At 50.2% G+C, this 13,921-nt stretch overlaps 1 protein-coding gene across 3 annotated transcripts in view; it reads right to left on the bottom strand.

Annotated features, from left to right (window-relative positions):
• Window positions 1–2,567: 2,567 nt before the first annotated feature.
• The window catches only part of Ssbp3 (single stranded DNA binding protein 3), a 140,987-nt gene continuing 129,633 nt past the window's right edge, over window positions 2,568–13,921 (bottom strand). For all 3 annotated transcript variants that reach the window (XM_041651920.1, XM_041651918.1, XM_041651919.1), the window contains 8 exons: window positions 13,871–13,919; window positions 13,267–13,302; window positions 12,778–12,832; window positions 11,505–11,575; window positions 5,277–5,355; window positions 4,770–4,798; window positions 4,573–4,674; window positions 2,568–4,035 (listed from right to left, as the gene is read on the bottom strand). In XM_041651920.1, the coding sequence (XP_041507854.1) occupies window positions 4,006–4,035; window positions 4,573–4,674; window positions 4,770–4,798; window positions 5,277–5,355; window positions 11,505–11,575; window positions 12,778–12,832; window positions 13,267–13,302; window positions 13,871–13,919 (451 nt within the window). In that variant the 3' untranslated portion in view covers window positions 2,568–4,005. The remainder of the gene's footprint in view (window positions 4,036–4,572; window positions 4,675–4,769; window positions 4,799–5,276; window positions 5,356–11,504; window positions 11,576–12,777; window positions 12,833–13,266; window positions 13,303–13,870; window positions 13,920–13,921) is intronic.

The raw sequence follows: 13,921 nt of genomic DNA on the forward strand, positions 1-13,921 counted from the left end.
GCAATTGATTCCAAGGGTACCAGCCCTTGGGGTCTACCAGCTAACACAAGCTTTGGCCCGTTCCATGATCTCTCAGCCCCACCTTTACCTACCTTTGTTGGTTCTCCGTTTCCAGTTCTGATCACTGGGTACCCCAGAGGACCAGGCATCGGTCATCCAAATGCCAACTCCGGAAGTTGGTCACTAACAGGGGCCTAAACATTAACTTTCTTTTTTTTTATATATATATATATATTTATTTATTATGTATACAATATTCTGTCTGTATGCCTGAAGGCCGGAAGAGGGTGCCAGACCGCTTTACAGATGGTTGTGAGCCATCATGTGGTTGCTGGGAATTGAACTCAGGACCTTTGGAAGAGCAGGCAATGCTCTTAACCACTGAGCCATCTCTCCAGCCCAACATTAACTTTCTTTACTGCCTGTCTAGGTGACTCAACCCACCCAGAGTTCTTCTCCCTGCCACCTGCCTGACCCTAAAAGGGTCTCCATCATTCCAGGCCTGTTTTGCTTAGCGGGTAGATGTCACCAAACACACGACGAATGGACGAACGCAGGAAGAATGAGGAGCCCCTGAAGTACATCCTTATGGCACTGGGAGGGCCAAAATGGGGCCAGGAAACAGAACAGGAAGCTAACTGTCCAGGCCCCAGCTGCCAAGGAGTGGGGTTTCACGGGGTCTTGGGAATGGACAGGAGAAGCCCAGCACAGGCCAGAATGAATCCCTCTGTCTCTCAGTACAGTCCCTAGTCTGGTTGTTCATGACAAACCTCCAGGCCCACACGCCTTTAATCCCAGCACTTGGGAGGCAAGGCAGGCAGATCTCTGTGAGTTCGAGACCAGCCTGGTCTACAAGAGCTAGTTCCAGGACAGGCTCCAAAACCATAGAGAAACACTGTCTCAAAAAACCAAAAAACAAAAAAAAACCCTCCAGGCCCAATGCCAAGCCCACCAAGAGCCCAGGGCCAAGAGAGGAGGACCCATTTCTCTCCAGCCTCCTTTTCCCTGACTAGCCCACACAGCCAAACCCTGGGGAACTACAGGCATCTGGAGATCAGGGGTTCAGGGACAAAACAGTTGTAGACCCCCCAGGTCTCCTGGGGTCTACAGTCTGAGGGTAGCTCTTCTGCCTCAGGGACAGGTCTCTCCAGCCAGGCCAGCGACCCTTAGAGACATGAGGACCAGAAGAGAAGCAGAGGCTGCTCTGGTGACCCAGCTGGAGAGACTGCAGACTGACTCCTCCGCTCCTGCCTGAGCTTCAGTCCTTCCCTCCTCTGGGATTCATGCTGCTCAGGGCCGTGATCTGGCCCAGCCCTAAAAGTCTTGGTTAAGCCTGAACAAGGCAATGACAAGACTCTGGTGAAGGAAGACCAGGTCTTGGGTGGCCATGGGCTGGGAAGACAAATGGTAGGGGCTGTTCTGGAGCCCAGGTGGCGGGCTGTGGGATAAGAAAGCAATGCAGGTGGCCTCTCCCCTCGGCAGACCTGAGATGGCTTCTCCCACACGGCACCCTCTCCACAGTTCCTACCTGGAAGCATGAATGAGGAGACTGTGCAGCAACTACCTCTTCACAGTTGCTGGTGTGAGTGCCACAGCCTGCATCACCCACTGGGTCCAAAGGGATGCTTCCCAACAGTCGGCAGCTGCGGAGAAAAGCCTAAGACTGAACCTAGGGCATCCCAGCTCCTCCCCGTCACACCACCCTTCCAAGGGTGAGCTGGCAGGAGTCACTCATAAGGCACTGTTGTTAGTGCCTAGATGAAGACACCAAAGTCAGTTACAAACTAATCTATATACCCTCGGTCATGTCCGAAGGAGCGACGGTAGCAAGATGCCAACTGTCAGAATTACAACCTGGTTCTGAGGTTCTTGGGAAAGTGGAGAGCAACCTGGTCCAAGCACTGGCCATCCCTGCCCCCACCCCCAGAGGATGTACCCAGGACTTCAGCTGTACTTTCTGACACTGGCAACCCCCCCCCCGCCCCCATTCTCTACAGCCCCTCTGTAAGCTACAGGTCAGTCTGGATCACTTCCAAAATCCTTCACCTGGCGCCTAATTCTTGCCTTTCCCACTCTTAGTCCTGCCTGGGAGATTTAAAAAAAGAAAAGGGGGGGGGGGAATCAACCTCCCAATAGCCAAACACCTACAGACTTTCCTATTACCCAATAATCCCAGACATGTCAGGGACTTTGGGCATGGAAGCTGTTAACAAGACAAACCGCCAAGGGTTTGAGGTAACTGGTGCCCACCTGTCCCAACCCCACTTCCAAGGCCGCTACATTAAGCATTGAACTCAGGCCCAGGGAAAGGCAGCAGGTGCCTGGCGAGCAAGGAAGAAGTCTCAGGTGCCAGGCCCACACTCTCCTTCCTGATCAGTATCACCATCTCCTACCCGGGCTCCCCCCAAACATGTCAGGAAGGGCTGCGGAAAAAAGATGTCCCTTTAATAAAACGTTATCAACATATATCGTACACAAACTACAATGTATCATAATTACTTTTTTTTTCCTCTCATAATTCAGAACCAGACTACAAGGTAAGAAAAAACACAGAAACAGCTACAATGTTCCCAAGAATCCGCACAAGGTCTTTTTTCAGGCAGATGGTATCTCACAGAATATGATATACATGGGTCAGAAAGGGGAGGTAAGAAAACAAAGACCAGCTACAAGGGTGGGCGGGGCACGAGGAGGGTGTAAATGTACAAAGAATTCAGTGTCTTCAGGGCAAGACACAGAGGTTGCCAGGGCGAGGCCAGGGCAGCCAAGTCATCCCTCCTAGGAGGGGACGGCTCCACCATCAGGTTTGTAGGTTTTCGAAAATAAAAACAGGACCAGAGACAGCGTCTGTTTGGTTGCTGGTGCTCCCCCCACCCCCACAGCGATGCCGAAGTCTGTCCATCCAGTTCCAAGCAAATACAGAGGGATTCTAACCAATACCCATCTTTGAAAAATGACAAACAGGAGAAAAAAGAAAAAAAAAAAAAGAAAAAAAAGAAAACCACTTCAGCCCGCCCTGCCTGTGCACACTATGTGAGGATCTTAGGGACCAGAACATGGAGGCCAGTTCCATGTCCCAGATCACAGCCATTCTGTGGGTGGGGCCTCTCCAACCCAGCCAGCAGGAGTCTTGCCAAGAGCGCTGGGGACTGAGGGCTGGAGGCCCCAGTGGCCGGGCACGAGGTCTGAAGAGGCAGCCATCCGGGAACAGTGCGTATGCTGGGTCACAGCGATGGTCTCTGTTAGGCGACAGCAGGTTGGGGGCTCTGGGCGCTATGGCCACAGGGGTGCCGGTGTGTTGTGATGGCCAGTCTCCTCGCCCAGTGCAAACCCCAAAGGCCCACGTGGAAATGGTGGACTCTTCCTTCTCCCCAGACAGCCTTTGAAAGGGACCACCGGTTGTAAACTGTCCAGTTTATTAATATTAGATGGCTACAAAGTCAGTGTGGCATCGCACACCTAGACTAGCTTTCTGGTGGTAGGACACATGGCAGGGCTTGCGGGTTTTTCTTCCCTTTTTTTTTGGCCTTTTTTTCTTTTTCCTTTTTTTTGTTCCTTTTTTTTTTTTTAAAGAAGAAAGCAAAGAGTGGGGTGGGTGTAGGGCTTGCTAGAAGCTTCCATTAAAAAAATTTTTTTCCCTAAAAGAAACCCCCCCAAAAACAAATTAAAAATCCCAACAACGATAAAATCCCAAACAAACAAACGAACAAACAAAAAGTGTCATGTACAGAAAGGTCCTTTAGGGTGAGGAGAGGGTAGGATTTTTCTGATTGCTGACTTGAAATACATTTTTTGAGTTTTGTCCTTCATGTTTTATGGAATAAAAAGTTTGGCCTTTTTATTGCATGAAACTAAAATTGGGAAAGGTGGGGGAGTGGATGGGAGGGGTGGAGGGGAGCAGGAGACACCCTCCCCCAGCTCCTGGTATCGACACCTCACTTCTTCTTGCATAATTTCTGGCATCTTCTGCCTGCAATGCCGGCTCTCAGCGTCTTGGAGAGGGGGTCACACACTCATCGTCATGCTCGGAGAATACTGCGGGGAGAAGCGGGGTTGGGGGGCTGTCAGGTGGGGAGGGGAGGACAGGGTGAAGCCAAGGATGCAGGGGCTAGGTGACTCCTCTGGGACCAGTCTAAACTCTGGAAGCACAAATGGCCTCTAGTTCATATTCCTTGGAGTCAAGTTTCTTAGGGAAACCAAGACAGTAGGGTACTGGAATTTATTGAGTCCAGATTCCTGGAGGGTGCTGTGAACTAGCAACAGTCTGGGGTTCTCCGAAGCTGTTTTCATCAATGAGTATGAACACAGAAATTCACCTGGCCCCTGTGCACCGAGGGCCCAGGAAATTCCTGCTTGCACGATCCCATGGGCCGGTGTTGCCTGACCAATTCACCTCAGAGCTTTCCCAGCCGTTTCTGTTTATGGATGCTGAAGGCTTCCAGCCTTCACACAGCACCCACACCCCCACCCCCGGAAGGACCAGGTGGCAGGAAAAGCAGTTCCAGGGTCCTCAGGCCTAAGGGAACTCCCGGGACCCAAATACTACAAGAGTCAGGGGCTCTGGGAACTTACATTGTCGTTCTGGAAGGAGTGGAGGAAGTTTCCTCCTAGCTCACCGTCATCTCGGGGGGTGCCTGGAGGATTACTAATGCCACTTATGTTGTTAGGAGAATTCTGTGGAAAGAGATGAGGAGGTGAGTCCGTGTCCCCAACAACCTGACCTAAAAGAGAGGGTGATACTGAGGGAGGGGACAATAAGCATCACTCACTTTTGGAAGTCCATCTATGTCTCCTGATCCTAAAAGGGAAGAAGAGGCCAAGTCAGGGCATTTCTTTCTTTCCTTCCTTCAGGGTGTGTGTGTGTTGAGTATATGTAGGTACTGTTTTCATGTGTGTATGTGTACACACGAGTACACACTGGAGGAGGTCAGAGATCATGTGCCCAGCTCTAGCTTTCTCGGGTCTCACTTATACACCTGTAGTAGAATATTTCAGGCTAGTTTGAAACTTATGATCCTCCTGCCTCAGGTTCCTGCGTGCTACACTACAGTAACATGTGTCCCCATGCCTGGCCCGCTTAGTTGCTGGCCCGCGCTTCTGTGTGTGTTCTCCATCCTCTGAGGACCCTTTGCTTTCTGGCTCTGTGCATGGGAGGTCACCTCAGTGTAGGCAGGAGCATTTGCTCAGGACCTTCTAGGAGCCTAGTCACGACGAACACTGTCCCAAGGGACCCAGGAGCTGAGGTGGAGTGGAGCCAAGTGTAGGTGTGGGCTTACCTAAGGATCCATTCATGTGGTGTGGCTCCATGCCGCCCATGCCTCCCATCGGGCCATCTGAGCCGGGACCCATTGGAAACTGTGGGGGAAGCAGAGGATGTTTAGAAGACCCAGGTCCTTTGCACCCCTGTCCTGCTTCCCTGAAAGGCTCAGGACTTGGGACCCAGCTGCTTAGAAGTACCACCAAGGATGCTCCAGGGTGGTGGTCTTCTTGTGCAGACTTAAGCACTGGGTGCCTGGGTGACTAGAACAGGTTCCTTGTCTTCACCCTGGGGATTGCCCAATGGAGGGACCTGGTTTTATTTATCAGTCAAACGAGCCAACTCAGGGGAAAGGACCCAGACCAAAGCCGCCAGGTTCCACGCACAGCCAGCTAGCCGGTTTCTCAGACCTCCTCAGTGTTTGGTTAGGGATCTGGTTCAGCAGCCATTACTATACAGGAATGAATCTCGACTGACTGCACAGGCCAGACCACATGACTAAAGATTGTCATCTGCATTGTACAGGTGAGAAAACTGAAGCAGAGCATAGCAAATGCTTTGCACAGATCACCTGGGGCAGAGGAGAAGCTGAGAGTGGAGCATGGGACGTCTCGGGGGCAGCGGTGAAGAATCTACTCCACGCCATCCTGTCTGAAAGCCACCTCAGGATGTAAGGCCACATCTCGTGGTCCTGGGTTACCAAGGAGTCTAGCCTGAAGCCAGGACTTGTGATGCTGACTGGATAAGAAGTGACAGAGGAAGAACTGCTAGGTCACACCTGTGTCAGAGCCCCAGGAGAAGCAGCTCACAGCCATGCAGCAAGAGTGGCCAGCTGAGTTCTAAACACAGCCATAGACTGCAGGGAAATCAGAATGGGCTGCATGGAGGTGGCGGCAAAGCTTTAGCAGAAATGAATGGAACCTGGGCAGACAAAACAGATGGCAGAAGCCATTCCAGAACTGCTGTGTGGGCAACCGACCATGGTACAGGAGGCGGCATGGAGAGCTGATGTGTGCAGGGGCTGGGTATAAGTCACTTCCTTTACCAGGAACAGTGAAGCAGCCAAATTCATGCTAATTAACCCAAATGATACAAAGATGAAGGGGTGGTCACCTTATTAGGCTCCTAGGACATGGCTGTCCCAGACCAAAAATCATCCAAAGTTTCTAACATAATACATACATCACATACACAAACAAACAAACACATGCCATTATTCTAACACAGATATGACCAATACATAAAAATAAATTTTGGGTTTTTTTGGTCATTTTTTTAAATACAGGACATATGTAACACTGGCTACCCTTAAACTCAGGGACACGACTACCTCTGCCTCCCAAGCTCTGGATCAAAACTTACACTAACTTTTCTGTCTCCAGATCAGGTAATTTTGAAATCACATATTATTATGTATTTCTACCTACTGCTTCATAACATACAAACATTCATACCTCATACAACTGATTCATTGTGTTTAGGGTTGGGGAACTCCATATCAACTCTAGGACTCTTCTATCTCCCTGACCCTCAGCCCAGCAATGGTCAGTCTGTTTCGTTTCTATGGATTTGCCTATTCCAGACATGGCACCCCAAGGCCTTCAGTGGCTAGCGTTAATCTCTTAGCACGTTTCCAAGGCTCCCTCATGTTCTTGCTCAAATATGTACTGTGTTTCTGCTTATGGACCGAAGTCCAGGGCAGAACTCTGCCACACACATCTGTTCACCACAGACTCAGGGTGGTTTCAAGCTCAGCTCCATGGCCAGGTGTTTCCAGTTCTGACAGGGCACCTGAGTGGACATGCTGGGCCACACAGTCTCTCTGCCCTCCTTGGCAACTGCACCATGTGATATTCCTATCAGCGGCGGATGAAGGTTTCTTCTGCTACTTAGCCTCTGCATCAGTCACTGCCAGGCTTCTGATCACAGCCATCCTCCTGTCTTGCTACCTCACCGTGTCTTAACCCACTTTTCTTAACAGCGTCTTCATGTGCTTATGGAGAAACATCTATTCAGTTATTTGTCTCACTTTTAAATTAGGATGTCTGCTTATTACTGAGTTGTCAGAGTTCCTTCTATATTTTGAATTTCAATCTTTTATTGGGTATATTTCCTCCATTCTGTGGGTTTTGTATAACCTCCTTGTCCCCTCTTGAGATGACAACACTAGTTGCCTTGAATTCCTGGGATCAAGTCATGTTCCTGCTTCAGCATCCAGCAGTTACATCTACGGGCACGCGCCAATGCACCTGGTTTAAACTGGGGGAGGGGTAATTTTTATTTTAATTACGTGTATGGGTGTGTGTACACGTTTCTGTACATACACCTGTGGAGGTGAATGTGTGCATGTGCACATGGACACCAGGAAGTCATGGTTAGGAGTCTCTCACTGAGCCTGGAGCCTGACTGCGAACTCTGCTCTCTGCTCATCTGCTGGGAGTACACGCACGTGCATGGTCCAGCTTAACAAACAAACAAACAACAAAGCCCAGGTGTTCTGGGAGCCTGAACACGTGCGCAGCAAGCCCATCTCCCAGTGCTCAAGCCTGTTTCTATGTGCTGGTGTGAGGGAGGCCACCTCGTCTGCGTGCCTGTGTGCCACCTGTCCCAGCTCCACTCCTCTAGTCTATTCTGGTTAACTTCTAATACAGAAACACCATTACTTAAACAAAACGACCGGATCAGTTATCAGTAGCAGTTAGCATTTGGGTTGTTTGAAGAGATGTCATGTGTGAGGACACCGTATTTCCAACAATGCTTCTGTCTGACCTTCCATTCTACCACTGGGCTGGCCTTTTTAGTGTGACATTCTTACCTGTGATGGCCAGCACTCCTACACACTAGCACACACAGGACCGACGTCTGCTCAATTAAAGCTCTTTTTCACATGAGGATACTTCAACTTGTGAGATCCAAGTTGAATTCTTGTTTAACTTGGCTGCCCTTGACCATGGCATTTTCTGAGTTCTCCTGCAGCCTCATTTCTGAAAAACTAAGCCATTCTTTCTCTGGTGTGAGGTTAGCGCGACCGTCCAGGTGAGCACACACACCTTCCTTTCAATCTACTCCTTTTTTCACACTTTCTGACCAGACTTCTTCCTGATCAGACGCGGATATCCTTCTTGTCACACCTTAGTTTTTGTGTTTTGAGATGCGGTTCTCACTATACAGCCCTGGCTGATCCCACACTTGTTACGTTGCCTATGCTGGCCTAGAACACACGGCAATCTTCCTGCTTCTCTGCCTCGAGTGCTAGGATTTTAGGTGTGAGCCCCCTTACCACCTTGTCTCATCTTAGAAACTGTGAGTTGTGGGGTGATGCTTGTTTAGCTGGTTTGGTTTCTCTGTGCGACTCTGGCTTTCCTAGAACTCACTTTGTAGACCCAGCTGACCTCGCTCAGGTATCTGCATGCCCGTCTCCTGAGAGCTGGGATTAAAGGCAGGCACTGCCACCATACTCAGCAAAAATATTGCGGTGTGTGGTTTTTTTTTTGTTTTGATATTTGAGTTTTTTTGAGACAGGGTTTCTTTGCATAGCCCTTGGTGTCGTGGAACTCACTTTATAGACCCGCCTGCCTCTGCCTCTGTCTCCGAGTGTGGGGACTAAAGGCAGGCACTGCCACTGCCCGGCAAAAATACTGAGTTTTTAAAGGCAGCGCTTAACAACTTTTCTGTGGTTGCCAGAGATGACTGTCACTTTACAGGCATCCAACAGAGGCATCCTATTATTTGGGCGGAGTGTGTGTGTGTGTGTGGGGGAGGCTGAGACAGGGTTTTCTGTGGGTAAATCAGATTAGCCTTGAACAGAGTTCCACCTGCCTCCACCTCTCAACTGCTGGGTTTAAAGGTATGTGCCACCATGCCCAGCTGGTATCTCCATTTCTTCCTTCCTTCCTTCCCTCCCTTCTTTTTACTTTTTGAGGTATGGTTTCTTTGTGTAACAGCTCTGGTTGTCCTGGAACTAGCTCTGTGGAGCAGGTTGACCTTGAACTCACAGAGATTCACCTGCCTCTGCCTCCCAAGTGCTGAGATTAAAGACATGAGCCACCACCACCTAGCTGGTATTCTCTATTTCTATGAAGTAAAATTAGCATGACGTTCTTTTAAAAAGCTACAAATGACCTGAACGGCAGCATCGTGAAGGCACAGGGGTAAGGGCTGCCTCCCTTCACTGGTGAGGTTTCATGGATCTTCCATGAGCGATACTAAAGCTGTTTGCTGGACATGCAGATCAATGAGCAAACTCGAGCTGGATTTAATAAGGAAATAGTTCTGCTTTCTGCAGTTCCATTAAAAGCCTCATGGAAATCAAGATAATGTAGAATTTCAGCTCTTAAATTAACAGAGCTACCAGGAATTGTCTTTTGTTTTGTTTTCTTGGTGGTGTTGGGGATGGAACCCAGGGTCTCCTGCATTTGAGGCAGCGGCTCTAACCCTGAGCTGCACACTCGGTATGCAGTCTTGTATTACAACGATGTGCAGTGTCACTGGCGTACTGTGAAGAACACAGCTGTGCCCAAGGGCTGGGACATCTAAAGTTATCAAAAAAAATCCCTTCCCTTTGGTTTACACACAGGACTTTGTTGCAACCACTAGATCCGAACACACCTGTGTCATTTACAGTGCAATCAGGGAATGGGGTGATGGCTGTGCTCATTCAAGTGTACGCTCATGGTAACTTGGGGGTCACTGTTTTTGACTGGACCTGAATCACTCCAAAGAAGAAATAGAGCTCTTGGTTCAGAAGGAACCTTAGGGAGAGAGAGCTTCTCCACCCCTCCCTGACCACCCCTAAGTCTACACACAGTGTAATGTTCTTGAGTGTCCTCATCAAGTTCTGTGCCTTTAAACCTGTCAAAAGAATAAGGGTTATTTAGCTTTCTCTTTTGTGCTGTCTGGGTCACACTGGAGCTGGCATTGTCACGGTTCGTAGTTTCAATGACCTCAGCTCTTAAGCACATGGTCACAGTATTCACAGTGGCAAAGGCAAACCCAGTACCACCTTAATGCAAACTGGAGAGAGAACTGCAGTAGCAGGGAGAGAGGGGCCGTGCCCTGGTGCCACAGCCCTTAGGAAAACACAGCCCGAGTGATGCCCATCGGCATCCACAGGCTGGGAAAATACAACGACGGTGACTGCAGGTGACAGATGATCTAAGCCGTGTCCATCTGACTCAACCACAGTGGTTTTCACCGTGCAGTGGGCCTCTGTGTGGTACTCTTTCCGCTCAACCGTCAACACTCACCACTCACGTTATGACACAGGACTTATGCCTGGGGTATCTCAGCATACAGAGCTTTTACTACTAATATCTAGATGGATGAATCACAACCCCAGTGAGGAGCAGCAAGGCTAGTGGGTGGGAGGGAGGCATGTATAATAGAGACTTCCCTATATTTATTCAACACATGGCCCCTGGCTAAGGAAACAGGCCAAAGAGCATGACCTCTGGAGGGCTGCTGGGGAGATGGAATGTATTCAGTACCTAGTGTTGGTGGCACAGCCCAGGAGGAGGGCACGTGCTTACTGTGCACAAGGTCCTGGACTTGTTCCTCATCAACAAACAGACAGACAAATGTGTGCTGTCTTCAGTGCAGGGCAGCCCGTACATGGAAATCGGACACGTGAGGTGATTCCTGTATTATCTTGGGCACTGGGCAGGGCACCCCAGAACTCACACTAGACCAGCTCATCGCCTCCTTCCAGAGGAGAGTGGGATGATGACCTGGCTGTACAGCAGTCCCATATAGCATGCTTAGGGAACGTGGCACTGGGGACAGGCACACGAGAAGCAAGGCAGGTGGAATTCTGGATGAGAGAAGACCCAGAGTAGAGGCAAGCAGCTGCCATGTTGGCATTGACATGGGGGAGGCGGGTCCCCAAGACACACCTCAGGTTTCCCCCTCAGCTATAATGCTCAAGAGACACGGGAGATGGGAGAGAGGAACTCCAAGGTGGCACAGCCAGTCAGAAGAATGGGGACTAAGTCAGAGCGCCCTGCAGCCTGGTGCTTTCCCTTGCCAGAATCCTCACACCTGACCAGAGGGTGAACCCTGGTCCCTCCTCATCTCCACTAGTGATGAGGACTGACTTGCCCAAGAGGTAATCACTTTTCTGATGGTTTATTTTATTCATCTTTGGTAACAAATGGCTGAAATCAATTACACTTGCTTTCCCCTCAGCTGATGAAGTTAATTATGATTTGTTATGGTATCTGGTATGGAAATGAGCAGAAAGCAGACTCACGTTGGACCGGCTGCCTCCAGGCGGCACAGGATTAATCATTGTGTAGATGTTGTCACTGGAATTTGTTGAATCTGTAGAATAGTGGAAACCGTATAGTTGAAGTGATTAATTCATTTCTTAATTAAAACAAACTCGTGGCACTTGAACTCATTCTTTGGTATTTTATCACCTAAAATTTCTTCTAAGTATCACCATCTTCTGGGTAATTTGTATTTAATGAAGATTCACCAAGTTTTTAATCACAGAAAATTCAACTGTGAAAACCAGTCAACCACAAACCCAAGAATTTCAGGGTATCTGGGCAGCAGGGCAGGGACAGCACAGGGGACTTCAGATCCGTTCCACAGGCTTAGCAAGGACACAAGGACATACCTGTGCTCTCGCTCAGCTCCACCCAGGGAAAGAAAATGCAGCAAGTTACCCAGAACCACTCTGCTAGGCTGAGGGGTAGGAAGGAGACAGGGATGGGGCTGGGGACGCATTAACATACGGAGTGGGTTAACGTGACCCAGTCTGAATGTAGGTCATGCTGCTCATCAATGCTGCAGAGGGGGAGCTGGAGCGGGAGCCGGCTGTGGCTGCAGTCAGCTCCACCCCTGCAGCTGAGCAGATTTCCTTTATAGGGAGCTGGAAGGGGAGGCTCCGGCCACTCCCCACCCAGCCAGGAAAGTCTCCTCAGGAAATAAGTTAGCAGTGCTCTCTCAGGAGCAGAAATTCTCCCTCTATTTTGGGCTGGGTAGGGGATGTGTGCTGCACTCCTTCCGGCTGACTGCAATGCTATTCTTAGCGAGTAGACAGATAATTGTGACTGTGTGTATGTGCATGTGTGCACCTGCCCTCGTGTGCACATGCCCTCTCCAGATAAAAGGAACAGGGAAAGGAGATCTCTTACACAGAGGACCAGAAAGAAGCCTAGAGATCTGGAACTTCATGGGGAATGTGTGTGTGCCCCAAGTTGCGGGGGCCCCCAAAGACCCTTTCTGGGTCATCTAGGGTAAAGAAACCTTGTTGTTTCTGACCTTGGCTCAGCCTTGGCCTTGTTCTTCACTAAGCAGTGTAAAGGAGAACAAGGTGGGTCACCCGACAGAGGCCACACCATGGGTTAGTGATGTCAAAGGGCTCAGGGCCCTTAAATCCCATCCCTAGGTGTCAGTGCCTGACAGAGGATACACTGCTCAGAAAGCAGTGGTTGAAAGACCGGCTCTGCAACAGAACCCTCAGGCCACGGCCCCCCACTCCCACTGGGCTTTTCTTTCCCCTCAAGGTATCTTACCCGCAGGACTAGGCATGATGGGGGTTCCTGGAGGGCCGCCACCACCAGGGGGTCCCTGAGATGAGATAAAAGCTGTCATCAGTAACCTGTGGTGATAAGAGCTTGGGAGGCTGCTACACTACCTACCAGTGCCCAGGCAAGCCTGGCACCTTCCAGGGCTGAGCATGTGTCTCTAGCACTCAGAACTGGAGCATGCAAGGCTGAAGGAAGCTGGACTTACACATCCTCCTCTCAAGTCAAGAGGCACCAGTGGAGGGTGAACACATAGTTACTAGTGAAAGCCAGAGGCACTATGGGAGTAATCTGCTGGGCAGCCGTTCAGAAGGAGACCCCTCCTGGGTCAGCTCTGGAGAAATTTGGACCACTCCGGGCCTGTACAAATACCTAAACACTGACAGCAAAAGCCCTGGCAATTTGGATCTTGGGCTCTCCTGCCAGGCAGTAGTTGGTCATGGGCACTGGGGAGTCAAAACCCGCAGCTGCACTTACCACATAGGTACCGGGTGAGGAGGAGGAGTACGGGATCTGGAAAGAAGATTGAGGAGCCGTGTATTGGAGCTGCCTTCCCTGGCAGACAAGTATTGTGCCCTTTCACTTCCAAACCCACTCTTATGAGAGGCATGGGGCCCCAGTGAATTAGTAACCCAGTAAGTTTCCGGAAGCGGTCTGAGACAGGAGTGAGGCCACAATGCAGTGGTCCTGGGGATTGGCCTTGTTTTCCAATAAGACAGGACGGTTCCAGGAGACCTTCCTTTTGGGAGGGTGGGAGAGAGCAACACCTCTTCCTAGCTTGTCTGCACTGAGCCCTCAATCATCTGCCTCAGTGTTAAAACCAAAATCCTCTTCCCTCAACAAATGATGCACCTGAAGCCCAGGCTCTCGGCTGGTACCCATGAGCTTCTGCAGGGCAGGACCACCTTCGAGGATCCCAGCACACTACCCAAGGGCTCCACCCACAGGTGCCTTCTTCTCAGAGGCATAAGGCGGAATCCCCCTGTACTTCTCCATCCTGACACCTTCCTGGAGACAGGATTTACCCTGTGCCCAGAACCTCTTCCTGGATAACGGTGCCCCACCAGACCTGGATACTCACTGAGTTAGCACTGTTGGGATTGGGCCAGGGTCTGCCAGCTCCTGGGCCCCT

The sequence above is a fragment of the Microtus oregoni genome, unplaced genomic scaffold (assembly GCF_018167655.1).
Source record: "Microtus oregoni isolate MIOR12 unplaced genomic scaffold, Mior012 000005F_ref0000423, whole genome shotgun sequence".
In the NCBI taxonomy this organism is placed as follows: Eukaryota; Metazoa; Chordata; class Mammalia; order Rodentia; family Cricetidae; genus Microtus; species Microtus oregoni.